The sequence below is a fragment of the Urocampus carinirostris genome, chromosome 6 (genome assembly GCF_059441175.1).
Source record: "Urocampus carinirostris isolate Australia breed hairy pipefish chromosome 6, RoL_Ucar_1.0, whole genome shotgun sequence".
Taxonomy (NCBI): Eukaryota; Metazoa; Chordata; class Actinopteri; order Syngnathiformes; family Syngnathidae; genus Urocampus; species Urocampus carinirostris.
In genome coordinates this window covers 27,828,064-27,855,718 of record NC_142354.1, presented here as the reverse complement: position 1 = coordinate 27,855,718, position 27,655 = coordinate 27,828,064, and the positions used below count along the sequence as shown (strand labels likewise).

Genomic DNA, 27,655 nt, shown 5'->3' with positions numbered 1-27,655 from the left:
GGCAGTGGGCAGGGGACACCCTGAACTGGTTGCCAGCCAATCGCAAGGCACACGGGGACAGACAACTCACTCGCTCAGTCACACCTAGGGACAATTTGGACCGGCCAATTGACCTGAAATGCATGTCTTTGGAATGTGGGAGGAAACCGGAGTGCCCGGAGGAAACCCACGCAAGCACGGGGAGAACATACAAACTCCGCACAGTATGGCCAAAACATACTTGAAAAAAATTTAAACATGCAGAATACAGCACTGAAGCAACTTAAAACAAATTCAACTTACGAACGATCGTCCGAAACCTTACTCGTTTGTAGGTCGGGCAGAGTCCGTAATATATTGTATCGTTAGCGCGCAAAGAACTGTGACATTTTCATTGTTTAGTATCTAGTGCATCCATTCAATATGGTTGGTGTAAAGTGTAAAGAAGAGGCGAGCCGTTTCTTTTGAAACAAAAATGAATATGAAAGCTTGATGCAGTTGAGAAAATGGTCGTACCGCTTTTTTTGGACATTTTTTACCACGGACGAGGAAGTCGCTTAACTTTTGAAGCGCATCTCCCAAAAGTAAGTTAAACTTAACTTTATTGATCTTTATAGAGCATATTTTATTAAATGTATACATTTTAAAACAAAACAATACAGGTTACTTACACAAGCCTTAAACATACTTATATAAACCTTAAACATACAAAATATAGGACTGAAGCAACTTACGATCGTACGGAACCTATCTCGTTCATAAGTAGGGCAGCGTCTGTATATGCAGTACTTATATCCTAAATGACCACATTGTCTTTGCTCACAGGTGATAATAAAATTCACTACCAGAAAACGAGCTTCAGCATCATGTAGAGTGTTTATTATAAAAAAAAAAATCTGCACAAGTACCAATTGCACATGTTTCACACACAGCTTCACATCAACAACAGAAATAGTTTAAAAAGAGCTGCATTGAAAAGCTTCTACCTTCCCGTGACAATGGTCACAAGCACGTTTGCTGACACGAAAAATACTTGCTAGACAATGACAACTCGTGCTTTCAACTCGTTTTGCCTTAGCAAGATGGCTGCAATGCTCCTTCGAAAAGGGAGGTACCACTCCTCCCGTGTGTCATTTCAAATAATAGTCTGTAAAGAAGCTTTAAAAAACAGAAAACAGCTGAGCTCAACCACTTGATACCCCAGTTTCTCTCCAAACAGCTCATTCACACAAGGAGCATTGCTCAAGGACACTTGTGACAGGAGCCACTCGAACGTGGGGCACAAACGAGCTGGTCATATCAGCGCCTCAGTCTTTATACATCAGCAGAGGGAAATGAAATCAATAAAACGTGTAGCGGACGGCTCACAGTTCTTATAATGAAGTGCTAAAGGTGAAAATTTAAGATTGAAGCGATTTGTTCTTACCAAATGCCTCAGACAGTAATCCTGCTCTTCTTGATCATTTTAAAAAATAAATAATTCTCTTTAGCACACAGAAGACAGTAGTTTTACATATATAACACATTCCCCTCTTGCTCAGGCCTGTCGTTTGTGCAAACTGCATTTTTTTCTTTTTAATAGTTTTTAAAAAAAGGTAGCACTTAATGCAGGGACCACAGGAAAAGTAAAACTAAACCAAAAGACATGGATGAGAATTAGATGAATTTAACGTGGATTAAGTAAAGAAGTAGCAAGTACTTCAGCCACTACAGTACCATTCATCAAATCATATAAACTGATTAATAACATGTCTGGACCAGATATAAGCAAACAATGGCTCGTGGGCTAAATGAGGCCCATTAGCCATTGTCATCAGGGTCGATGAACTAAAATAAGACAATAATCGTCATATAGTCACCAGCATTACGGGTGTGCACTTTGAGCAGTGGGCCGGGGACCACCTGGACTAGATGCTAACCAATCACAGGGCTCATATAAATAAAATAGTAAAAGAGAAAATCCCTGCTATGACCTAATTTCCCCAATTGATGGCACACTCAAATCACATTGAAGACTAGATACGTTTAGATACAGGCAATAATCCAATTAGAAAGGGACCATTTCCGGTATTCTGATTACATAAATCCATGGAAACAAGCATTATAAACCTATTAAGATTTTAGTCTGACTAAGTTTTTCGATTGCATTGGTTGGGTCAGTTTTTTCATTTTCCAATTATCGTATTTATTAGTCTCTAACGCGCCTTCTTGCACAAAAAAACCCCCTTCAAAGTTTGGATGCACATTATACATGAGATCTTACGGTAATATATTACCGTATTTGTGCAATGAATGAATGATCCGTCGAAAAATATCGCTTACCATAATCGCAAAACATCGGATGAAACAGGAATCCAACCCGAGTGGTGGCAGTGAGAGCGCCACATCTTTACCACTAGAACACCAGTGATAAAGATGACACATGAAAAGGCATACAGATTCTCGTTATCACACTTTTGTTATTCACAGTACCAGAGACAAATGTTAGAGAATGAAGAAAACAAAGACGCCCAGAAAGATATAAACACAAAAAAAGCACAACGAGGGAAACGACTCTTTGGTTTATCTGATGGTGACTGGGAGTTTGAAGGACATTAAATAAATAAACTATGTTTTATGTTGGTTCGTAGAGTGCATTTTTATGAAATTATTTAAATCAAAGCCGCAAGTAGTCAAAATTAGTCACTTAAAATGCTTGGTTTGAGCTGAGGAAACGTAAAACATTTTATACCAATTTTTAATGAAAAATTAGAAATGCAGTACTCGTGTACTTGTGCGTGAAGAAGCTTTCAAGTAACTGTCAATGCAGTTTTCCATCATCCAATATATGGCACCAAAGCATTGTGGGACTTGTAGTATAGACAAATGATCCACGCAAACTACGGCTAATTCACTAAAGAAGCCTCATGTGTATCAACCTTCTCTGAGATATTACAGTTTTATTTTCTACCCCACAGCAAAAATGTCACAGGAGTATCCATCTATATATATATACTGGATTTCACAAATGTATCCATCCATATATAGTGTAAGTCTATGCTTTTAGCTCGCCACATACATCTTGTAAACGGACGAGAGGCAGAAATTGCACCAGCTTTTCAGAACGTGGAGGAAACCAGCACAGTGTTTCATTCCTTTGCTGTGAGTGACATGAATGAAATCGTCTAGTATGTCGAAAATGCAGAAAAGAATTCTAATTGCTTCACCTTGCTCCCGCATCGCTCCTGTAAATCGGAACACCTGCCATGTATACAGGATTCTTGTTTTTTCTTTATAATCGTGAATCAATCCAAATGAATTGCCCCAGAAATCCAAGATTGCATTTCAATTGGATTATTGCCTGAATGTAAACGCAGTCAATGATGTAGCTATTAATCATTCGATCAATAATTTTACGTTTAGCCCACTGTGGTCCGGGAGTCAAAAAGTTTGCCCACTCCTGGTCTAGACTAAAATAGAAAATGAGATGTTGTAATGCTTGTTGCTGCTCTCACTGCCTTAAGACTTAAATGCAGATTTTCCGTGTAGCTCAATTTTACATTGGAATCAAACAGAGGGCATCCAGCTTCAACGACGTAACACATGCTTGTCCAGTTATGTCTGCCATAAAGTGTCTCTTGAAAAGCATAGACAGGGTTTTCCGCCACGTGATTCACAATCATAGAGTTGATTGTTTTTCTAATTATAAAAAAAAAAAAAAACACGGTATTTCTATATTCTCGTCTGGTATGAAATGCCAACTTGGTTTTGAGCAGAGGTCCACAACAAAATGGAATGTCAGATTAAAACTTGGTTGAAAACAGAACAATAATTAGAATGATGATTATGACGGAGAGAATCAAAATGACCAGCATCTTTCTGTTTTTTTTCTGGTACTGTTCTGCCTGCAAACAAAAAAAACTTGTCAAATGTATACACGCTGCTGTATGTCGCAGGTAACATACTTTACAGTTTGTAAATCATCCTTTGTTCCCATGTGTTTAGTGTATGCTGTAAACGAGCATTATCTTATTCTATGCCAGGGGTCGGGAACCTATAGCTCGCGAGTCATATATGGCTCTTTTCATGAGTACATATAGCTCACATAACAAACTTTGACTACCCAGACGCTCTAGCAAAGAACCTAGAGTGGAGGGAATGGGGGGAACTATACACTGCTTCTCTTAACCAAAACTGGCTTCACTGAAGGTAAATACGTTGGTATCCTCATTTGCAGTATTTTATGACATTTTTACATAGTAGCTTTGCTCGCACCTTGGTTTGAAACAGTTATTTATCAGAAAAATGAGAGTCAAGATGAGCCTCAAAACTCTTAAATAACAGCTAGAGGGAGATCAATTTTAAGTGCTATGTTTATATTCTTATGGGACACAGGCTTTGGCAGTATCATTTCCTGTATCTTCTCAAATCATAAAACATTACACAGCGATATAAAATGTGCTGAAGCATTAGCCTGTCAGGAGAGCGGGTTTGGCAGTTTGTTTAATTTTGTCCAAAAATTTACTGTGTGGCTTTCTCTCTCCCCCCAAAAAAGAATAAGTATATGAATATTTTGCTTTTATGGCTCTTAGGGTCCAAAAGGTTCCCAACCCCTGTTCTATGCTGAAAACTGGATTAGTTATCTTCTTGACTTTAACGCTGTTATTGTGTTCTTCAACACCCAATACTAGTGTCCGCAATCAAACGTCCCGGTCTTTCTAAGAACAGAATTGTCGTCTTGTACACAAGAAAGTGGCTGTTCCTTTTACAAAAATGACTAGCGTCATCATTTTCTAGGAGGAAAGCTACCTTGGTCGTCTTCCAAAAGAAAAAAGATAGCTTTGACATGTACATAAACTGAAAATAAGAGTCCTTATCTTCAAATTGTAGTTTCTTTAGTAGCCAAAAAAACCCCATCATTTTATCTTGGGCAGGAAGACAGCGGCTTTTTTGTACACCAAAATTGAACATTTTCTTTACATGGGAAAAAAATTAGCTTAAACCTTTTTCATAGCCAAAAGCTAACGTAGTTTCCTGTGCAAATAATTTGTACCTTTATCTACACTAAAAACCATCATCTTTTTTGTATATGTGGAAAGAAATCTTAATCGATTACTACACCCAAAAATGCGTGTTTTTACACACACACGCAAAAAAATCTTCCATGCAGGAAGTTAACATCATTTTCATGTATGTTGAAAAACTGTCTTTTTCATTTACATCCAAAACTACCTTTTTATTAATCTGAGAGGAAAGCTATTGTGTTTTTCAATCATAATCTGAAACACCAAAAACGCTTTCCTTATTCTGTGCTGAAAACTAAAATCCTCATTTTCCATGCCAAAAACGGGTGTCTCCTTTTACACCCCAAAAAGCTAGCGTCCTCTTCTTGTACGCCAAAAAATTTGTCACCTGTTGTAGTGAAAGGTAGCTTGCCCTTTTAAATAACTGTTATTTCGTGTTATGTATAAGCCACAAAAATGTGCGATACCAACAATGCATTTCTTTGCATGGTGTGACTTCTAGTCTAGAACATACAGCAAAGTGTTTTACCTTTTGTAACTGTTTCAAGCCATCGTCTGTTTTAACACAGGCTTGCTCCACATTAAAGTCGATTCTGTCAAGAACGGTGCCCTGGAGGAACAACATCAGAACATCTTATAATTGGACAGGTGCTCAACTGCTGTGGTTGATAAAAACGATGGAAAACGTGTTTCCCTAATTACCTGTTCCACCACCATTCCGCCCAAATCCCGGAAAATCTCGTTGAGGTCCGAGATTGACTGAACGATTTGTCTGATTTCTCGCTCTCGCTCTTCCACTAAGACAGTGTTCTGCTCGACCAACATCAACTGATCATCGGTGAAGCCCTGAAAGAGTTTTGAAAGTTTTGAAAGTAACTTTTTTGTTACTTTCTGTATGGGGATAGTTCTTAGCTACTAAAGAGAAAAAAAAACCCACACAAAATCACCCACCTTGTCATACAACGCTAAATCTTCGTCTTCCTCCATCAAGGGTCCCGAGTCAAAAAAGTGCTTTGATCGCTCCTCACGATTCTTCATGCCTGCAAGAAATAGCGATTTCATGCTCTTCCGACAAGCTTGAGTGAACATCTCGCAGACAAGAATGGATTCCAGTGATAGAACCTACGTTTTAAGTAACTGGACTGTGTGTGCCTGAAATTAATGGAAAGTTCTTGAAGGCTCTGCGCCAGGGACGCCACCACGTTCCTCAGCAGCCTCTCCTCCTGCTCGGTGCAGTGGCCGCAGCGATTTCGAAGACCCGACACGGAACGTTGACATCGATGGAACATCTGTACCCGACACAATTGGGAAGATTTCGGCTATGGAGCTTCATTGAGACAGGACACATCAAGCTCAGCCTCAAAAAAAGTTGATTGGCTCAAGAGTGACGGTGCAGTAGTTATCTGAAAAATGTTTGTACATTACTTTTATTTGCTAAAAAAAATGCCTGAGCCTGTAAGAAGGGTTTGTTCTTTGAATTCACTGTATAATTGAGTATTTAATTATATAATAGTAAAAAAAGGTTTCTTTTTTCGGATTTCGCCTATCAGGGGTTCATATTAGAACCCAATCCCGGTGATAAAAAATAAAAAATAAAATAAAATGCGCAATAAAATATACCATCTGCACCTTAAGGCATGTTGCAAATTGCTTTTTCTTGTTTTGGTAGGAATCAGAAAAATTGACAAAAAAATTGAAAAAAAAAAGGTGGGCTCCAGCACCCCCGCCACCCAACTGAGGATAAGCGGTGCAGATAATGGATGGATGGAAATAAGAAAAACAAACTATCTTTCAATGAGACTAGATTTTCTGAATGAGGTACAACAATGAAAAAAGGTTGAGAAACACTATAACCTATTATTTTTTTTTGAAGAGGAATGTTCCAGCAAGATATTTTTCAGAATAAAAAAATAACACAAACAATAAGATCTAAAGCCTTTAAATGCTTGTGCTCCTCCATCCCACCTTCACAGTTTCTCACAAATAAAACAACAGAAGATGAGCCAACATCAACTTGCAACAACTAATTAGTTGCAAATCACAAATTGACACTTAAAGAAAATTAAAATACAGATAGCCCGATCCAATCGATGGGATTGGTACAGATTCTGATCCAGGTCAAAATAATTGGATCAGGATCAATTGATTTTATTTTATGCATGGGAAAAAAGAATCCACCCTAAAAACCTAAACATGTGTATACAACATATACGGAATGAGAAAAAAAAAAGAGGTCTGTTGATATAAATCTAGAAATCGATGAAACGTTTCAGACCAAAACTTGATAATTACATACCTGTGTAATTTCCTGTGTCGTTATTTCAATGGCGTGCTCTTCTTCGCTACTGTCATCCAGCGTGGGTCGGTTCATGTGCTTGTCATGGAGTAAAGCCAGGTCCTTCATCTTCTGACGAACCCGTGAGATATCGTACTGGATCTGAAATGCGACCGGTTAGCCTCGTCAAATGCAAGTTGGATGAGTTCCGATTAGTTACCTCATCGATGCCCTCTACCCATTTGGGGGGCAATTTCCTGGTGACGCCAATGGCCGCTTCGGGATCCAGACTGATTCCGGACACCAATGCCATCCGGTCGTCTGCCAACTTGAAAACAAGATACTTCTAAATTTCTACAGTCCTAGGTGGACTTAAAGCCTTATTCGAAGTACCGATAATTGTAAGAAATATCCAAAAAAAGGTACCTCATCAAATTCCTAGAGTGATAATCAGATAGCAGTGAGGTTCCATCCAATAGCCAATAGAAAGTAAGGGGAGAGAGAACAGAATTGAGCACAAGAACTTGAAGTAAATGCCAACAAGTGATGAAAGGACCAACAATAATTACAAAGTTTATGACGATACAAAATAGCCATTAGTTAGCTTCCCAGTAGATTATAATAGACAGGTAGATTACATTTAATTTGTTATACTGTACTTAAATCACCTGAAACCCCAAGAAATAAAACACAAACATCTGATTTTCTAACGTTAAATCAATCACAATTTCACCAGGACATAATAGGATTAAAGCAAGAAGAAAAAGTATTTTAGCAATGTGATACGTTTATTAACATAGTACACATGAAGACAGCAACAGGTGCAGGTTAAAAAACAACACGAGACAACCAGGCTGAAGATTAAGCAGGAAGTTGGTTTGCAAGTAGGTGAATATCAGGAATACATGAATAACAAGGAGACTTTATGTGGTCACGGTTTTGCGTTTAGAATGCACTCAGTAGTTAATCCTAAGTGATCATGATCTGCAGTTTCTATAATTACCCACTGGCCCTAAATTTGGGAAACATGGTTTTCGTTTTTTTACAGAACTGTTAAGCTGATGTTTTATCAGTGTTATCATATTAGACATAAGGGGGTTTATCTTGGTGCTTTAGCAATACAAATACAACTTGAATGTTTGAAATGTTTTTAAACAGAATTTATGACTAAACTTGTTCATTTTGATGACAAATTTTCCATGTTTTTACACAGATTCTGTACACAAAAGGTTTATTGTTGAATACCACTTATTGATTCAATCATTTTAACATGCATTTTATCAATGAATATATATAAATGAAGTTAATCTATACAACTTGAAAATTTCTAATGACATGAATTATCTGACAGTAAGCCAATTGAATTTAAAATGTAAAAAACTTTCTCCCAAGGGAAAATGTCAACAGACTGTCCACCCACCAGGTTCTTACAAAATTCTATTGGAAACACTGAACCACATCTACACTTTATTCACTTGATACACGGAAAATAGCTCAAAACCCAGCCATTAGAGGGAATAATAATAATAATAATAAAACAATTCCTAAAAACTGGAAAAATATCTAATATTAAGGATGGCATCCAAGTTGGTTTATTTTAGGTCCTGTTTTTTTTTAATAACTTAGGTAATTTAGAAGTCATGCATTAAATAAAAAAATATATTATAAATCATCCAAATTATCTGACAACAGAATTGATAGTCGAACTGTTACTAATTTGACTTAATTCATACGTTTAATGCAATTCTCTACGTGGACTTTGTGCTTGGTGTAGCTTTTGATTTCAAATAGTTAAAGAAAACTTACCATAAAAATTAACCTCCCAAGTTTGTTATGGTTATTATTCGTATCACCCAAAAAAAGCTTTGCGCCAGTTAGGAGTACTTGGGTTGAATAAAAATATCACCATGATAAATAAAGCCCCGACTGCTTAGTTAAACTAATTAAGTTTGTTTTCAGAGACAGTTTCTTCCCCGGAGCCACGAGTGTCCAAAACAAGAAAACTTTTTATATATTACATATAGACAAACTATGTTCACAGCTTATTTTTTATTCTTATTAACGAGCAATGTTGCTGCTAAATGTAATTGTACGATTTTATGATGAACGTAAACTTAAGAATAGTCTACAAGCGTTGCTTTGTTAATATTGTCTAACCTAATATTTTTGTATTCATTTTCCTCTTCCTTAGTCTTTTATTACACGTTTATCCTGGAGTGCCATGCGTGATCTTGTGGGAAACAATGCACACTGCACTGTATTAAATGACAATTGGGAAAATTGTAATTGTAGTTTCTCACTTATTAGCTGGAAAATGCATATTCTTATCCCAGTGACCGGAGATGACTACCGTGGCAACGAAATAACAATGACAGGAATGAGACATTCTACTCTAGTCTTGCTAGCACGAATACAACTATTTCTATGCAAGAAAACAGACACATGATCATAAAATGTCAAAACGATGCAGACCACTCACCGCAACAATGCTACGTGTACTCAGACGGGGGTCGTTTGTACTCACTTGCTCAGCCAATATCTGCCGGTTTTGGATCGCATTGTTCCGCAATAACAAGAAGGCGTCTGTCAGACGCCGAGTGGCCATGATTTCGAGAGCTACAGACTTAAAATTGAGCACAGCTCGGCTTTGCTTATACGAGGCTCGGCTGTATTTGCAGCTCCTTGCCGCTTGCTAGCTTTAGCATTTAGCCTTGCCAGGGAAAAACATATCAGAGGCAACTCACGATAAAACGTCGACACGACAACAGAGCGTCGTAATGTTATTTTGTTACCCTTAATAATTTACGCCTCATTCAACAAACATGACACCGACCAAAACGTGTATTTAATTTCAAATTGTCATCGATGTTCCTCCTCGGATTGATACCGGAAACGATAAGACGTACACACGCACACACACCTGCGTTTGTGTGAAGACATTCTTGTTTTACGCTTTTAAGAACTACAACTGGTGCGATGTCTAAAATAGAGCGCCTCCACTGGTGAAAAGTATAATAAGAAAGTGTTGGTTCTGTATTGTATACAGGGCGGATCATCTGTTCTTTAAGTTTGAAAAAAATACTTATTGTGTGTTTAAAATACTAAGATCTCTCGGTTTTCGTTGTTAATGGGACCAGAACCAACCAGAAAAAGTGAAAATCCGCGAAGTAGTGTAGCACCTTTTCTATTCTGGGTGGCTGTCAACAGGGCCCCTTTTTCAGCCCGGGGTTTTCCACCCAAAGCCAGCCTACTTAGCCATAGAGGACGAATTTGAATGAATGGAACAGCGGCAAAGATTTTTATTGGGAAGAAACTCAGGTACAAGTTGATAACTTAACCGAAAACACTTTACCATTTTAATCTAAAGGGAAATTATATAAAGATTCCGATATTCATTCAACTCCAGCATGCCCAAAGATTGGAGCATTTTTAAAACTCTATTTTCCTATATTTTTAATATCAAATGGTTTGTAGATAATCCATCAAAGTGTGATGATAATGTGGTCAACTCATGGACGTAGCCAGCCTGTTTTGGGTGGTGCTCCTGGGCCCCCGGGTTCTACCCAGGCACCCCCAAAGATTGTAGAATTTTTAGAGCTCTTTTTTCCTTGATGGGGGTCAGAATGGGCTTGAATGGGCTGATAAATTCTAGATTAAAAAATTAAAGCAAAACAAAAAGGCGTAGCTCGTCTTGGGACCGAGAGGTCGCAGGATCGATTCCCGGCTTCTCCGATTCAAATGTCAAAGTGTCCTTGGGCAAGACACCTAACCCTCATGCCCTGATATGCAGGTAGGCGCCTCCCCTGGCTATTGCTGCTATCGGTGTGAGAATGTGTGTGTGAATGGTTAAGCTTTGGGAGGTCTTCAGTGACTTGAAAAGCGCTATACAAAATGGAGACCATTCATTTATTCATATAGATGAAAGCCTATTTACCTATGTAAAGTATCAGTGATTTGAAATCAAAATTGCATTTTCCTTCCCAACTTAAAAGACTTTACGCTAAACTCTTATGAAGTAGCTTCACAACACACATTTCAAGTAGGGTACAAAAAACATAAACATCCTAAGCAACGCATGTTATTGATGACAATGTTATTGTCTATAGACATGAGAATTTACTTTTCAGTGTACATCGTAATGAAGACAAGGAGCTTCTTATACTCACTTTCACACATTTTAAAGCAGAGATGCTGTTCACATGCAACCTGAACACAGGAAAAGGTCAAAAGAATGTTAGAGACCAGCCCAATGACATGGTAGGCATCTGTGAGGAACTTAGCTTGTGAGAGGACATGTTTTTTTCTTGACAAATTGATGGATTTAATTGAACTGAAGCCACCAAAAGGTTAAATGTAATCAAAGCATGTAATCCGTATTTTTTATTACAATGATTTTGCATATTTAAATTCAAGGATAAATAGTTTAAGACATTTTCCTGTAACATTTTATTAATGAATGAAAAAAATATTTTAATTAAAATATCTTAAATACAGTATATTTAAAAATAATCATACATATTCATAATTTCACTGTATAATATTAACAGTAAGACAATGAAAATAAAACTGCTTTAAAAAAACTCAGATGAAGGAAATACATTTTAGTCAGACAGTTTTGTGTAACGACAGCAGATTATACAATAAAAAGAGGCATAAACACAGTGCAAATTTTTATTATTATCACTACTACAGTCTCAATGTGGTGTCATGATTGATTAACAGGTTACTAACACTTCAACTCATTAATCATTATCTCATCGCTGTCATCATTGCAACAATAATGATAAAAAATTGTTACTATTGATGAATGATTAAAATTAGTCTCCAATCCTCCTGTGTTGAGTTGGCGTTTTCTCACAAAAGGACTTTCTTCAGGTGCTCCAGTTTCAAACTTCATACATTCATAATTCAAGACCTTGGGCGTGAACATGAGTGTGAACAGGTTTTTGGATTCCCGATTGAAGTCAACACAAATATTCCCTTGTATAAAACACATGAAACCAAATTCAACACATTAAACCTGGATTATTCCATATCTGCACACAACACATATGAAAAAGAGTCACAGATTAACAATGTGAGGAAACATGTTAGCTTTAATTCTCCTGAGACCATGCCCAAGAAATGCCAAGTTACATCTAATCATCAATGTGTAACCGTTGGTTACGAACTGTAGCTTCAGGATAAATTTTCTCCACCTGTATTTTTTTCTTTCAAAGTTTTATTGCCACTTACTCTTTTCTGTTTGTTAACGCCTTTCATCAAGTACTGTTATTACGTGTCTGATTGATTAAAATTGTGTTTTCTCCCTTTCAGTTTCATTTGAACTGCTATTGCACGAGTTTTGCTATGTACAGAAATCATTTGCACACTTTCATAGAATTCTCTTTTCATTTTATTGGCAGCAGCATGAGGGAACTTGGATTGATTCATTATATACTGCTAAACAGTTATTGTGATGTCATTTTCTCTATACACAAATCCCAAATCCTCTTTGCAAACTGTTGGATCCATTCATTTGTTTGACAATCAAACAGTTCTGCTCGAGTTCCTATCGAGTGGGATTGACACTCCCAGTCATCATGTGGGAGAAGACTCCTCCTCCTGCTACCACCTTTAATCCCTGACATCCTTTAATGCCGTGGCATACTAGACACAGTCTGCTGCTACTGTCATTGAGCATTATCGGAGTGCTGCAATCAGAACATCGAGCTGAGACGAGGTGAGGAACTTGGATAAGCTAAGCATCACATAACAATAAGTCAATTTATTTTCTGTTGTCTGTTTTTTATGTCGCATTTCAATGTTATATTATTTTTCTTTTTTTTTTGGGTAATATTAAATTTCTTCATAACAAATATTCTCTGGGTGACTAAAGTGATTTGACAAAGAGAGGTGTGTTCGACATACTACTTGTGCCTGTAGCTTCAGGAATGGAGAGGAACCAGTCTATAGTATCGTTTTCAAAATACAGGAAATTGAAGACCTATTGGTTGAACAACAAATCCATGATTTTGCTCTGCAGGTGTGAAAATTCTTCTCTTCATTTTGTTGTATTGCCTTATAGAAAAAAAATGGCTGCCTCTGAGAATACAGAAAGCACTTTAACACCTGTGGATTTTATCCAGTTGCAGGAATACATGCAATGTAAGTCCAATTTTCATTCTCTTTACTATTTTTTTTTTAAATGATATTTTGTAGTATGCCTTCTAGCCCTCAGTAAATAATTCTGACTTATACTGTATTTATGGAATATTACAGTATTAGATATCAGGGTGAATAATTTCAATTAATAATTGTCAATAAGTCACGGAACCCATGAATCAAGTTTGACCTTGAGCGACTGAAAGACCCTCAGGTGGTCGAGAGCTTCCAGGCCTTTATCGGCAGGAAGTTTGCTCCTTTGCTCGCCTTGGACGGAGATGTAAAAACCCTGACCACCAAGTTCTTAGAGATCATGACTGAAGCAGCAAAATAAATTATAGGAAAACACCGGAAGAAGATAAAGCCGTGGGTTACAAATGAAACTAATCAACAGTGCGACACAACGCAAGAACTAAAGAAGAAAAGAAACAGCCCTTGAGGAGCAGCCATGTATAAAGCCGCCAACAAGAAAATTAGAAAAAGCTATAGAGAAGCAAAGGAGAAATGGATCGAAGACTAGTGCACGGAGTTAGAAGAGTTCCTCAACAAGAAGAATTCAAAAAGAGCCTTCCAGATTGTGAAATACCTCACACGGACAAAATAGGCAAAAGTCAGCAGAATTCAGGATGGGGCAGGGGATACACTAACTGAAGAAAAATAGATTATGAAAAGATGGACAGAATACTGCTCCAAACTCTACAACCAGCCGACACAGTGAGTCTCTGAGGTCCTTAAGAACTCCAACTTAGGGGAGACTGATGACTTACCTCACAACTGACTCGCTGAAGAACGGAATGTCTCCAGGATTTGACAACATCCCACCAGAATACAAAATAATGGTGAGCAAACTATAGACATCTTGACAAAGATTTGCAGAAAGATCTGGCAAACAGGACAGTGGCCATCTGCATGGACAAAATCACGATTAATCATGCTTCCAAAGAAATGAAACCTTCCATATGCTCCAATTACAGAGCCATAAGTCTCATCAGCCATTCAAGGGAATTTATGCCACTGAACGAACTGAAATCTCTGGCAAAAAACATCTTGGACGAAGAACAGACAGGTTTAAAGGAGGGAAGGAGCACGACAGAATAGATTTTTAATCCGCACATCCTATGTGAAAAGTTTCAACACCACCAGAGAAACCTCCATCACGTTTTTTGTTGATTTCAAGAAGGCGTTTGACAAAAGATGGCGAGCTGCTTTATGCGCTACCATGCGGAAATAAGCCATGCGAGACATGGAATCTTACAGCTAAACTGGAAAAGAAAATCCAGGCCATTGAGATGCGATGCTTCAAGAAACTTCTAGGCATCAGTTACTTAGCCCATGTGACAAACGAAATGGTGCGCAACAGCATCAGAAGGCACATTGGACCCTACCAAGAACTTTAGTGGTACGGTCACATCACAAAACCCCCAGGACTGACCAAAATAATTCTCTAGGGCAGGAGGGGGGAAAGACTAAAAAATAACTGTGCCGACAATATTAAGGAATGGACTGGTGCCAACCTTGCCACGACCCAAGAACAGGCCAGGGACAGTCAACAGTGGAAAAGGCTGTCCAGAGTTGTGTCCTCGTTGATGCCCCAACGACCCACGCGGTTAAGGGATCCGTGAACCATGAACCATGGATCGATCCATTAATAAATTTGTAGAGACAAATTTAATATTTCTATTACACTCGTCCAGTCATTTGTAGCACACATGACCTGACTTGACCACACTAGTTTTTAGATGTTTTAGCAGGAGAACGAACGAAACACTTTGAAATCAGTTATTAATCTGAAGGTGGCTGTATGTCAGTTTAAGCGAGTTAATCTTATTTTATTTGACACACACTAAAGTAATCAATGAAGTTTGAATTGAGTGCACATTTAATGCTAATCTACAAGGTGGATTTATGAAAGAAAAGTTAGGAACTAACGAAGAACTATTAGTAAAACGAAAAAAGCTTATCAAAAGTGGAATTACGCTAATAAAATAAAGAAATAACAACACAATTGCAGTTATTTTGACTGCAACTGCAGTTATTTTGACGTTCACTGACAAAGTAATATGAGATTGGGATCACATTTAACCGTACAACTAAAAATGTATTTGGTCTGCAAATTCTTAAGTCACTCATTTCTTTGGCTTGGCTTGAAGCATAGGGCAACACAGCGTCTGAGTGGTAAGCTTATCCACGGCACAGTTTTGACGTCATAGGATCAAACTTTCCTGTGCGGAGTTTGCATGTTCTCCCCGTGCTTGCATGGGTTCCCTCCGGGCACTCCGTTTTTCTCCCACATTCCAAAGACATGCATTTCAGGTGAATTGGTGACTCTAAATTGTTCCTAGGTGTGAATGAGCACGTGAATTGTCTGTCTCTGTGTGTCCAGCGACTGGCTGGCAACCAGTTCAGGGTGTCCCCTGCCCACTGCCTAAAGAGAGCTGAAATGGGCTCCAGCACCCCCCACGACCCTACTGAGGATGGATGGACATCATAGTTGCTCAGGCCAAATCCAATTGCAGTTCACTACTTACCTTAAGAGAGCCATGAATGATGTCACCTGAGCCATGACCAATAGTCTTGTCTTCTTTACTATAACAATTTTGGCAAAAAGGCCACTGCTAAAATTGTTTAACAATAATGTATTTTCCTTTTATTTTTTTTCCGCTTACATTTGAATATATAAATACTGAACTGTTTTTCCACTTTTTTTGCAGACAGCAATTTGAAGGTGAAAGATGTAATTAAGGAGTTTAAAAGTGGGGGTCGGTTGGCGAAGCATAACTCTCGAGAGGTCGGTTATTGCAAATATCGCTGAATAGAATACTTTATATTAAACGGTTCTGTGTTGTGAATCGTAACCGTTTTGTTCCATTTTTGTTCACAGTATGTGGATGCAGAAGGATTCAGCCTCTTCCTCAGGACTTACCTAGAAGTTGATGATTTTCCCAAAGATGTCTGCCAGCGCCTTTTCCGTTACTTCCAAAACTTTGAGCAGGATGTCTCCACAACAACAAACCAAGCTAAGGGTATGTATGTCTTGGATGCTAGAGAACCTTAAGATCATCAACTCTGCAGTGGATTACACCGTAATGAAAGTATACTCAATCAAATTTGAGAACGACTTTTGTGAAATGCAAATAGTTCAAGACAAATAATATGATTCACATCATTAAAAGTTCGAAAATTTCCCCAGATTCATTAATTTTCTCATATTCCCGGGGAAATTTTTCCCCACAATTCAACATAATTAAAATGCCCCAAATAATATTCAATGTTAAAGATTCGCATTGCTTTTGTTTTGGTTTGGGAGCAACTTTTAACAACTGTATTGACCAAAATTCTACATTTTTACTGTTATAACAACACAGAACATAACACTATTTTGGGGTAATGGCATTCATAAATCAAATTTATATAACCCTTCCCCATTTGATATTAAGTAACACCATTCAATATCAATCTATACCGTTGAACATTATTTTACATGCTTTCATATTTTCCCTATGTGTACTTTATGTTGTCGTCTTTAGGTTTTGATTTATTTGAGCTCACTATAGCATCAACTCTCATAATAAACATATCCTTATTCGCCATGAGAATGAAAACTACAATACTCAATGTAATATTTTTAAAATGTGTTTTTATGTTAATTTTTGGGTTTCTTTCTGTCAGGTGGCGTGTTACTTCGTGACATGTCCTGTTACTTTTCAGTTTTGGAGGAGGGGCAGCCACGGGAAAAACTGGAATGTGGGTTACCATCCATGTTTTGTGTGGTGTTTTTTTCCAGTTATTTACCACTTACGATTTTAGATTGAGACAAGGTCTGAAAAAAGGTTTGTTTGTGTTTTATTTTAGTTACGTTCAAACTTTATGACAAAGATGGCAATGGCCACTTGGATAGCTCTGTAAGTTTCTTGAATATCCTCAGGATTTTCCAACAAATTTACTGTATAACACGAGTAATACTTTTATTTCTCTTACAGGAAGTGGATCGGATCATTGTGCAGATGATGCGAGCAGCTGATTACCTTGGTTGGGATGTGACTGAGCTAAGAACTGTAGGAACACTTTTTTGTGCTCATTCTTATTATGGTACATTCCAATATTTCAAGTTTAGTCTTAGCAATTAGTCCCTTCAGAGAGGAAACTGTTCCTTTTACTTATTTCTTAAAGAAACTGACAGGAGACATTTTACTTTAAGCAAAAATATTTAGCTAACAAATTTATTTTACTAACAATACTTGAAGAATAATGACTTCTTTTCCCTGTGTTCGTTAAACGTTTGGGTTATAAGTTGGGCAAAAGTTCCATTGAGGTTTTTTATTCAGAATGTTTTGGGCAGATATGAGGTATGGAACAAAGCTGTTTGATTTTCAAGTGCATAGTCAACAAAGCTAACAATCACGTTTATACTAGGAGGGTGGGCTATGACAAGACAAAACATAAAGGGTAGTGTACAAATCCTTACGTCACATGGACCCACTGTCTAGACCGGTTTTGGGAAGTACTGATACAATTAAAAGCCGACTTCTCAGTGCATACAAAACCACCTCTTGAAACAATGTAGGGACTGAACAACTTCTGAATTAATGGATATATCAAATAGTAAAAAAATGATACTCGAATAATCATTTAGTTCATTACTAATGACTAAATCATTGACGGTATAAATGAATGAAATAATAAAAAGGTTGTAAATAAAGAAATCATACCATAATGACTATATATGCAGTACATGCAAAGTACATGCTACCAAATGAGATAGGGCAGATGGTCATCTGCAACGAAAAGGGACTTAAACATTGACATTTCATTTATTGTTTTAGCAAAAATCTTTGCATTTATTACACAATTATTCTAATAGAATTGTTAACAAAGGGCAAGTTTGGGGGTTTTGAAGTTTTTTCTCAACACTTGAGAATGGTTAATTATTCGTCAAATTAAACTAACCAAAAGGGTACTGAACAAGTTTTATGTGTATGGAAACACTTTAATTTGTCAAAATGTCATTGTTTACGAGTACTTATGAATATTATTATAATATGTTAACATGGGTTCCTGTGAATCTTCAATACGTCCTTTTCACAGGCCGAAATGATTCTCAATTAGGCGGCACTACAGCTGAGTGAGTAGCACGTCCGCGGCACAGTTCTGAGGTCATGGGGGCGGCATTGGCTCAGGAGGTAAAGCGATCGTCTTGGGATCATGAGGTCGCAGGTTCGATTCCAGGCTTGTCCGTGTTATATGTCGAAATGTCCTTGGGCAAGACACTAAATCCCTAATGACCCCGATAGCAGGTGGTTGCGCTGCATGGTCGGTTAGTTAGTGTGCAAAAGGGAAAAGTGTAAAGTACATTGTAAAACGCTTTAGGAAGTCTTCATTGACTTGAAAAGCGCTATATAAATGCAGACCATTTACTGTATATTTACATGGGCTCTAATCCAGCTACTAGCCTGTGTGGATTTTGCATGTTCTCACTAGTTTTATATAGAGCAGCACGGCGACACAGTGGTTAGCGCGTGTGCGACACAGTTCTGAGGTCATGAGATCGAACCTCTTGTGTGGAGTTTGCAAGTTCTCCCCGTGCTTGCGTGGGTTTCCTCCGGGCACCGCGGTTTCCTCCCACTTTCCAAAGACTCGCATGTCAAGTTAATTGGTCGATTCATATTGTCCCTAGGTGTGAATGAGCGAGTGAATTGTCTCTCTCTGTGTGCCCTGCGACTGGCTGGAAACCAGTTCAGGGTGTCTCCCGCCCACTACCCAAGATTGCCGGGATGGCCTCCAGCACCATCGTGACCCTACTGAGGATAAACGATGCAATGGATGGATGGACGGATGGCAGCAACATTTGCGAAAATCAATACCTTGAATAAAGAATGGTGTTGGCAGCAATAGCGCTATCCGATGTCAGTATTTGCTTAATCCTAGTGTACACCACTAATCTGCCATAGCCCAGGGGTGGGCACACCTGGCCCTCACGGGCCACTTCCTGCATATTTTTGGTGTTTCTGTCTCAAGTGATTCAATTTACCAAGATTGCAATAAAGCTCCTGCACATCTTGCCTACAAATTGATCATCTGCATCTCCTGAATTAGAGATGAGAAAAATCCAAAAACATGCACCACTTTAGGCACAGGTTTTCCCACCCCTGCCTGAGCCAGTCAATGGCATTCAACACCATGTCTTAGTATTTAGCTAGCAGACTTCAACAAATCAAAGTGACAAACCGCTTGGAGTCTACTTTTTTAAAAGGAACATTGTTTGCCTTTTTCTAGTTGTGTTCAGTTGCTCACCTTATATCAAGTACAAATTAATTTTGATTGTGCATAGGTGCTAAAGGACATGATGAAAGCAATTGATGTTGACAAAAGCGGTACTGTCACACTGGAGGAATGGCTGAAAGGAGGCATGAACAATGTGCCTTTACTTGTTCTGCTCGGACTGAAGGTAAAACACAAATATTGCGCATACATGACCTGGTGACACTTCACCTGTCATGTGTGTTCTTTTTTCCAGACACACAGTAGCAGTTCTTCCTTTTGTGTTTGCTTCCCCACCCATAGGTGCCGCAGAGGGATGGGCAGCATAGTTGGAGATTGAAGAATTTTAACAAACCAGCTTACTGTTGTGTGTGTCAGAGCATGCTGCTCGGTCTAAGGAAGCAGGGACTCTGCTGTACACGTAAGAGCATAAAAATACGAATTGTTTAGTTCGCAACTTGATGGTTTGGCTCACAAGTAAAAAAAAAATGGTGTCAAAATACTTCAACAATACAATCTTAAAAAAAGGTTTTCTTCCCTCAGGTTGCAAGTATACAGCCCATAGTCAGTGTTCTAACAAGAACGTTGAACCCTGTGCTCCAACGTTTGTCAAATCTAAACAGGAACTGAGGGTAAGAAGCCGACAAATAAAAATAAAAACCTTCCACAAATATGTTTTGATATACTTACACTAATATTCTATTTGCATAAATTATTGCAATTATAATATAAACTGTTAGTGCCTGAAAGATCACACATTTGCACATTGGGTACCAATGCTTTTGCTGAGTTTGTTACACAAAGATGGTGGAAAATGTTGATGTAATGTGGGACGGAGTGCGACCTACACTGCATAATAGATAAATCATGGCTTTGGATAAAAAAACTCACACACATATGCTTTTTCTGGTTTTATAATATCTTCATTGTCAGATAACCTACTATGGCTCATTTAGGTTTGTAATTCTCATATTGGATGGTTTTCCAAGTAAAATAAGAAATAATAATACATAAAATGTTCAAAATTGTCTGATACTTTGACGGACAATTTACGTTTGAATTATAAAACATGATACATCTGTAACTTTTTTTTAATAACTATTTTTTATTTTTATTTACTGGATTTTTTTTCCAGTGCGTGTAAAATAAATGGTGATTTAGCAGATTAATAATTACATTATAAACTGGATTTTGTAAATAAAAGCTTTTTTTGTACATTATAATTAATATTCATCACTTAAATTCTAAACATAAAAAAATCAATCAAGAACTTCTTCATGCAGTCACTTTTAAACTGTGCTTCATTGAATTGAATTAATGTTGTAGTTTACGTGTTTCTCGTAAAAGTGTTTTTCTTAGCAACACATCCTTTTTTTTTCAGGTGCCATCCCACGACTGGGTCAGATCCGACCGAAGCCCCAAATGTCAAGTTTGCCAAAAGAAGATCAAAACTTTAGCCGGAAGGCGTTGTGTGTGGTGCCAGCAAATGGTGAGAAAGATGAAACTCAAAACTACAATGTTGATGACCACTTTAGGCTATAACAATACCATGTTGACGTGACTGAAGCGGCATGACGAGTGCGTCTACACTGGATTATCCACCTGCAACTGTGGGCGTTTGAAAGATCATATACTCCCTCCATGGGCCATTTACGCCCACTCCAAGGTTGATCACTGTACTGTATTGTGATGTAAGACTGAACAATGACTTAATTGTTGGTATTATCTTTCTTTCAAGGAAAAGGACACCACTCTGTTGAATGTGACTCCTGATGGCAACATCTTACAGGTACTGGTCTTTTTGGGACTTACATGCATTATTCATATACTGTAGTTTATATATGGACACAAGAATGCTCAAATTATGCCCTCAGATTGTCCCACTTCCTGACATCCACCCACTCCTGGTGTTCGTAAACCCGAAAAGTGGCGGAAATCAGGGTGAAAAGTGAGTTAGCAAACAATACATTCATAGACTGTAGCAAATATTCTGCTTTAAATCAATCATTAAAGATGTGTATAATATGTTATGTTATAATACGCCGCACTGCACAATATCCTGCATAATAGTTTATTTTATTTCTTCACCCAAACTTCCTTTTCATTTGCGGTAACTATGTGAAGTTTTACATACTTAGAAAAGGCCACATAATAAAATCATGAAGATGTAAAAAGCAGGACGGTACTTGTTGCCTGTTTCTTATTAATAAAATAAAAAATTGAATGTATTTTAAAAAAAAATCATAATTTTAGTGTTTTGGATGACTTTTTTGTGAATTTGATCATTTAATCTGCATTTATACATATGTCACCTGTATTAATTTCATAGTAATCCATTGTACGCATTTGTGAACTAACTTGCTTATACTGGATTTATCCTTTTGACTAACTTTAGTTTGCATTATCTATTTTAAACTGACTTTTTTGCTGGAGTCCGATATCAAACAGGACATTGGTTGAAAAATTACATTTTGTATGTCATAATTTTTTTTTGAATTGCTAAATTTTATTCTTTTTAATATTTGAGGCACTCCTTAACTAAACAATACCTCAACTTTAGTATTTATCACTTAATTTGTGTCCCTGGAATTTCACTCGCAGTTTAACTAAATTATTTTTTGGAATCTTTTTTGATTCAGCCAATTTTTTTGAATCATCATAATCGGCTTTGTGTTAACATACTGTTGGCAAACAAATCTACAGAAACCTACAGTCATTTTTTCCCAAATGTAATATTAAAACAAAGAATGAAATGACTGAAATGCACCATTACACATTTTGAGAAATTCAGTGTGAGTTGTCAGAATGAGAGTGGCAAAAAGGCATATTAAGGATAAGAATTTTGAACAATACAGCTTACTATTTTGTCAAAACTTTTTTTCTTTCTTTACAGAGTTCTCTGTAAGTTTCAGTACCTCCTTAATCCACGTCAGGTGTATAACCTTTCAAATGGAGGCCCCGCTCCTGGGTAACAAAAACCCATGACATTGCACTTAGTGAGTGTACTTTTGTGTAACAACTGTATTAGAGCAACTCTTTATTTTTTTAGACTCCAATTCTTTCGCGGTCTCCGTGACTACAGGATCTTAGCCTGCGGAGGAGATGGCACGGCCGGCTGGATTTTGGATGCCATCGGTAAAGCAAAGTTTTATTTTGAAATCAGATACATATGTGATGATAAATGATAGAATATACGTACCTGTGTTTTCAGACAAAGCAGAACTCCCGGTGAATCCCCAAGTAGCAATCCTGCCTTTGGGCACTGGCAACGACCTGGCTCGATGTCTGCGTTGGGGAGGAGGTGAAGCATCAACCATGGCAAACAAGACTTCAATTTTATGATGCATTTTTGTTTTTATTACGGTAGGCTACGACGGTTCTGATCTGATGGAGATTCTGAAGGACGTCGAGTCGAGTGAGCTGATCCAAATGGATCGCTGGAGCATTCAGGTGACGCCGAATGATCCTAAGCAGAAGGGGGACCCCGTACCCTACTGTATCATCAACAACTACTTCTCAGTGGGATCGGTGAGTACTCACTAGGATTATCTGATTAGTGCATCACTTTTTATGTATGTTTTGGGGGGAGCAGGATGCTTCTGTTGCTCATCGTTTCCACTCAATGAGAGAGAAACACCCTCAGCGGTTCAACAGCAGGTGAGGACTCTCATCATCTACTCAAATATAACATTCACTTGACATAGTAAATTATTGCCGTTGAAATTGGTTGCGAATTGTCATCGGTAATATCGAGAATATATTTTAATATTTTGTTTGAGCAATTTATCCTTTCTAAACATTAGTGGAAGCCCTTTTGCAAATCTGTAACAGCAAATACTATATATAGTTACGATTTGAAATATAACTTCTCTGCGAGTAATAGGGTTAAAAGAATGACCCTGAACAACCGCTTTTATTGAAACTAAGATGCTCATTTTACTATTTCCTTTACTTTCATTTTACCACACGGCAAATAAGAACTTGATCCCAGGTGTCAAATTCTGGTTTCTCCAGTTGAATCCGGCATATTACAGGTTTCCCCTCTTCTAGCACACCTGATTTGTCTCCAGAAAGCTTTTAACAGCCATAATTATTTGATTAAGGTCTTTTTGAGAAACTAAATGGCATCAGTGTGGGCCTACAGTCGGACTTAGAAAAAAAGCTGTTTAAATTAAGCTCCTCAACGTATTTCAAAGCAGTTCCTCGGTAAGAAGAAGCATCTAGATTGCACCAAGGCACTACTTTTGTCTAGTAGAAGTTCCTCAAGATACTGTGACTTAGTTCCCTAGCAACAACAAAACACCAATGCACTTTTCTGCTAAACACATTTCACATCATAGTTCATGATCTTGCAAGTCTGCACGATTGAATTGTTTTGAGAACAAAAATAACATTTTTTAAATTTTATTTCTATCAACATACCTCAAAATATTTTAATGTTTTGTAGAATGAAAAACAAGCTCTGGTACTTGGAGTTTGCCACATCCGAGACAATTAATTCCTCCTTCAAGAACCTTAGGGATTGTCTCACCATTGAGGTAAATATTTATGTGACCTTGTTAGTTGTAGCTTGGAAGGCCCCCCAAAACTCCCATATTTATCTTTGTTGAACTCATAACTACAGTGCTGTGGGAAGCAGCTAGACCTGAGCAGCACGCCTTTCTCATGCATCGCTGTCCTCAACATAACAAGCATCTACGGAGGTTCCCACCTGTGGGGCGAATCTATTAAGCCTGATGGGCCACCACGTGTGCCAAACCCTGAACTCATCACTGATCCAGAAGTTCTCAAAACAACATCTCAAGGTAAAATTTCTTTACTCCGTAGTCCACCGCGCTCTTTTGACTGGATATCTTTACAGACATGTCTGACAAGCGACTCGAGGTGGTGGGACTGGAGGGGATGTTAGAAATGGGTCAGATCTACACTGGACTTAAGAGCGCAGGACATCGATTGGCACAAGCTTCCCGAATCACAATCAAGTAGTGTATTTCTTCTTAAACTATGACAGGAAACGTAAATTGCTCTGAATGTATGCAATTATCAATGACATTCTTGCTTCTCTTAATGTAGGACCACCAAAGCCATGCCCATGCAAATTGATGGAGAGCCGTGGTTGCAAGCTCCTTGTACCGTGAGTATCTCTAAAAAGTCCTCGCTAAACCTTACCTCAATAATTTTAGTCGCCAGCAGGGGCCGACATTCACCTCATCATTTTAATGAAGCACATCGCGTCCTTACCCTCAAATTCTTTACCCTACTGTTCAATGCTATACTTATTGGAGTAAAATGAAGTCCTTACAAGACTAACAGTGTATTTACGAATAAGTGGTTTATGTGGTATTTAAAAGTGTCTGCTAAGATTAACCGTTTGTTTAGCACCTCATTCTTTGTTCAATTTTGTTGTAACTATTAATATATATATACACGGTGTCCGTGTTAAAGGTTTAACTAACGGTTCTGTGGAAACAAATGTTTTATTCTCACCTTGCTTTTATATTGACTTCGTCTCGCCTTTCTAAAATCTTCTTTTGAATCACGTCTGCACATGTGCAGTACGTGGACATTATAGAGCAGGGATGTCAAACTCAATTGCACAAGGGGCCAAAATTCAAAACACACTTAAGGTCGTGGGCCAACCAGGATAAACATTTATTGAACACACTTAAACTTAATGTTTTTGGAACATAAATATGAATAAAAACAGACAAGAATATCAACATAACGATTGTGAGATTTGTATTTTTTTTTAAAAGTCAAGTCAAGTCATGTTTATTTGTATAGCCCTTAATCACAAAAAGTCTCAAAGGGCTGCACAGACCACAGATTGTTGCAAACCACAGACTATTATTACACCATCCCCTGATCTAAAACCTACATGAGGGCAAGGAAAAACTCAAAACCTCATCATAAGGTAAATGAAGAAACCTTGAGAACGGACTGCACAAAAAATCCCCCTTCCTAGACCTTTATAATGTTGCTCTTCTCAACCATACCTTAATCTAGCTATAATTGGAAGTGTGTTAACTGACAGAAGATTAACAAAAAACATATTCAAATAAAACTTTCTCAATCAGGATGTTTATCAGCATCTGGATACTGAAGTTGGCAGCACGGCGGCGCAGTGGTTAGCGCTTGTGCGGCACAGTTCATGTCATGGGAACCTGTCGTGGGTTCAAATCCAGCTCCAGACTTCCTGTGCGGAGTTTGTATGTTCTCCCCGTGCGTGCGTGGGTTTCCTCCGGGCACTCCGGTTTCCTCCCACGTTCCAAAAACATGCATTTCAGGTGGATTGGCCGGTCCAAATTGTCCCTAGGTGTGAATGAGCGAATGAGTTGTCTGTCCCTGTGTGCCCTGCGATTGGCTGGCAACCAGTTCAGGGTGTCCCCTGCCCACTGCCCGGAGATGGCTGGGATGGGCTCCAGCCCCCCCGCGACCCTAATGAGGATAAGCGGTACGGCTAATGAGATGAGATGAGATGAGATACTGAAGTTGTTTAGGGGCTCAGCTCTGACCAATCACGGTTCACCTGCTTTCTGAAGAAGAGCGGTGATTCGTTCAAAACTATAACGACATCTTAACGCGACAATAAGTCTCAAAGTGGCTGCCATTTGAGATAGATTATAACAAGAACAAAATGCCATGTTTAAACATCAAATTATTACAAAATATTTGGGGCTTTTTGGACTTTGTCTGGTCAGCTTTTTTTCACACATTACAGAATTGCTTTTTTTTCCCTTTTCAGATCCACATAACTCACAAGAATCAAGCGAACATGTTAATGGGCCCAGTCAAACCATCTGGTTTCTTCCACAAGTAGAAGTGGTTACTTCTGTCCCACGCTTCCAACAGAGACATTCATTCATTCATTCATTCATTCATTCATTCAGTGGCTTAACTAGCTAGCTAGCTAAGCATGTAAAAATAACACGCCTGTTTACATATGCTGTTGTATTTCCTTTATGATTGAATGGTGTTTGCTTTCAAATTGTATGTATATGCCTTAATTTCATGTATTGTATTCAAATATTTATTTATTTACTTTAACTATTAGATGGGGTAATATTTTAAAGTACCTTTAATGCAACATGTAAAATTTCAGCAAGAGAAATAGTTATTGTCCTTGTATTACGGCTAACTTGCCATGTTTTTTTGTTCCCTATCTCAACTTTACATGCAACAACTGTATAACCTCAAAAGACAAATATAACACACATTAAAAATGATTGAAATTGTTTTCAATATGTTATTTATGAACGGCCATCACGTGTTTTTGTCTTATTTAAATATTTTCAATGTTATACGCTGTGTCTGAAACTCATGACAGAAAGTTACCAGACACCAGGGCAGACAACTCTGAAAAGTCGCCTGCCCAGCCATAAAGTTGCCTGCCCCATTTTTCACTACTTGAAACACAATAAGACGACTAATCGCAAAAAAAAAGTATTAAGTATTAAGGACTGATATTTAGAATACATAACAACACTTTAAAATTAAGTTTATTATAAATCTACTTATAACATTTATTGCATGCATATGACATCACTGTTTTCCATCTTCCATCAGTATGTACCTGTATTTACTCATCTTCAGTCATGCAATGTTTGCGTTGCGTCGTCTGCTACAAGCCACGTGAACTCCTCTTTTCAAGATGCTTTAAATGTACGTTTACGTTTTGTAGCGTCATCAGTTTTTTTTAGCTTCTTTTGAATATTTCTTCTGGGGCTGAGGTTTCGGCTTGGTTGCTAACCATTATTATCCATTTTTCTTGTGTTCTCTGTGCGTCTACTTTGGAAAATGATATGCAAATGCACGACCTTATAACGCTCGGAAAGTCAGGAAGCACAAAGTTATTTGATGCAGGCTTCTAAATAGTAAGCATATTGCCAAACGAACCAAAATTTCCAAACCGAATGAAGATTTCGAGATCGGAATAAAGAAAACGTTTGATTTGAAAAAAACTCTTTTGTATTTTTTTCTTTTTTCTTGAAAAAGT

At 37.9% G+C, this 27,655-nt stretch overlaps 2 protein-coding genes across 5 annotated transcripts; one reads left to right on the top strand and one right to left on the bottom strand.

The window, feature by feature from the left end:
* Positions 1-836: 836 nt before the first annotated feature.
* stx16 (syntaxin 16) lies at positions 837-10,169 on the bottom strand. 3 transcript variants are annotated; one of them, XM_088338557.1, is made up of 9 exons: positions 9,737-10,169; positions 7,684-7,695; positions 7,478-7,585; positions 7,279-7,419; positions 6,109-6,271; positions 5,934-6,022; positions 5,685-5,828; positions 5,512-5,592; positions 837-3,863 (listed from the first exon to the last, which is right to left on the bottom strand). In XM_088338557.1, the coding sequence occupies exons 1-9, from the start codon at positions 9,860-9,862 to the stop codon at positions 3,762-3,764; spliced, it is 966 nt and encodes a 321-aa protein (XP_088194683.1). In that variant the 5' UTR covers positions 9,863-10,169; the 3' UTR covers positions 837-3,761. The 3 variants fall into 3 exon arrangements, with proteins under 3 accessions (XP_088194683.1, XP_088194684.1, XP_088194685.1); XM_088338558.1 differs by lacking the exon at positions 7,684-7,695; XM_088338559.1 differs by lacking the exon at positions 7,684-7,695 and having other exon boundaries at positions 9,782-10,169.
* Positions 10,170-10,489: 320 nt separating this feature from the next.
* On the top strand, positions 10,490-26,532 carry dgkab (diacylglycerol kinase, alpha b). 2 transcript variants are annotated; one of them, XM_088338555.1, is made up of 25 exons: positions 10,490-10,575; positions 12,795-12,979; positions 13,325-13,404; positions 16,113-16,189; positions 16,283-16,424; positions 17,071-17,145; positions 17,254-17,303; positions 17,382-17,456; positions 19,730-19,846; positions 19,963-20,080; positions 20,203-20,291; positions 21,041-21,148; positions 21,227-21,325; positions 21,398-21,448; positions 21,534-21,607; positions 22,553-22,627; positions 22,709-22,794; positions 22,871-22,960; positions 23,027-23,187; positions 23,252-23,316; positions 24,107-24,197; positions 24,284-24,464; positions 24,521-24,641; positions 24,733-24,793; positions 26,405-26,532. In XM_088338555.1, the coding sequence occupies exons 2-25, from the start codon at positions 12,894-12,896 to the stop codon at positions 26,477-26,479; spliced, it is 2,247 nt and encodes a 748-aa protein (XP_088194681.1). In that variant the 5' UTR covers positions 10,490-10,575; positions 12,795-12,893; the 3' UTR covers positions 26,480-26,532. The 2 variants fall into 2 exon arrangements, with proteins under 2 accessions (XP_088194681.1, XP_088194682.1); XM_088338556.1 differs by lacking the exons at positions 10,490-10,575; positions 13,325-13,404 and having other exon boundaries at positions 12,909-12,979.
* Positions 26,533-27,655: the final 1,123 nt, after the last annotated feature.

What these genes read in the sequence shown, in the direction of transcription:
- dgkab (XM_088338555.1), top strand. Translation starts at nt 12,894, where the DNA reads ATGCCGTGGCATACTAGACACAGTCTGCTGCTACTGTCATTGAGCATT. An exon ending in CGAAGCATAACTCTCGAGAG is followed by an intron (nt 16,190 to 16,282) that starts GTCGGTTATTGC and finishes TTTTGTTCACAG; the next exon opens with TATGTGGATGCAGAAGGATT. An exon ending in GCTTCCCGAATCACAATCAA is followed by an intron (nt 24,642 to 24,732) that starts GTAGTGTATTTC and finishes CTCTTAATGTAG; the next exon opens with GACCACCAAAGCCATGCCCA.
- stx16 (XM_088338557.1), bottom strand. Translation starts at nt 9,862, where the DNA reads ATGGCCACTCGGCGTCTGACAGACGCCTTCTTGTTATTGCGGAACAAT. An exon ending in ACAGTCCAGTTACTTAAAAC is followed by an intron (nt 6,023 to 6,108) that starts GTAGGTTCTATC and finishes TATTTCTTGCAG; the next exon opens with GCATGAAGAATCGTGAGGAG. An exon ending in GCGGAATGGTGGTGGAACAG is followed by an intron (nt 5,593 to 5,684) that starts GTAATTAGGGAA and finishes TTGTTCCTCCAG; the next exon opens with GGCACCGTTCTTGACAGAAT.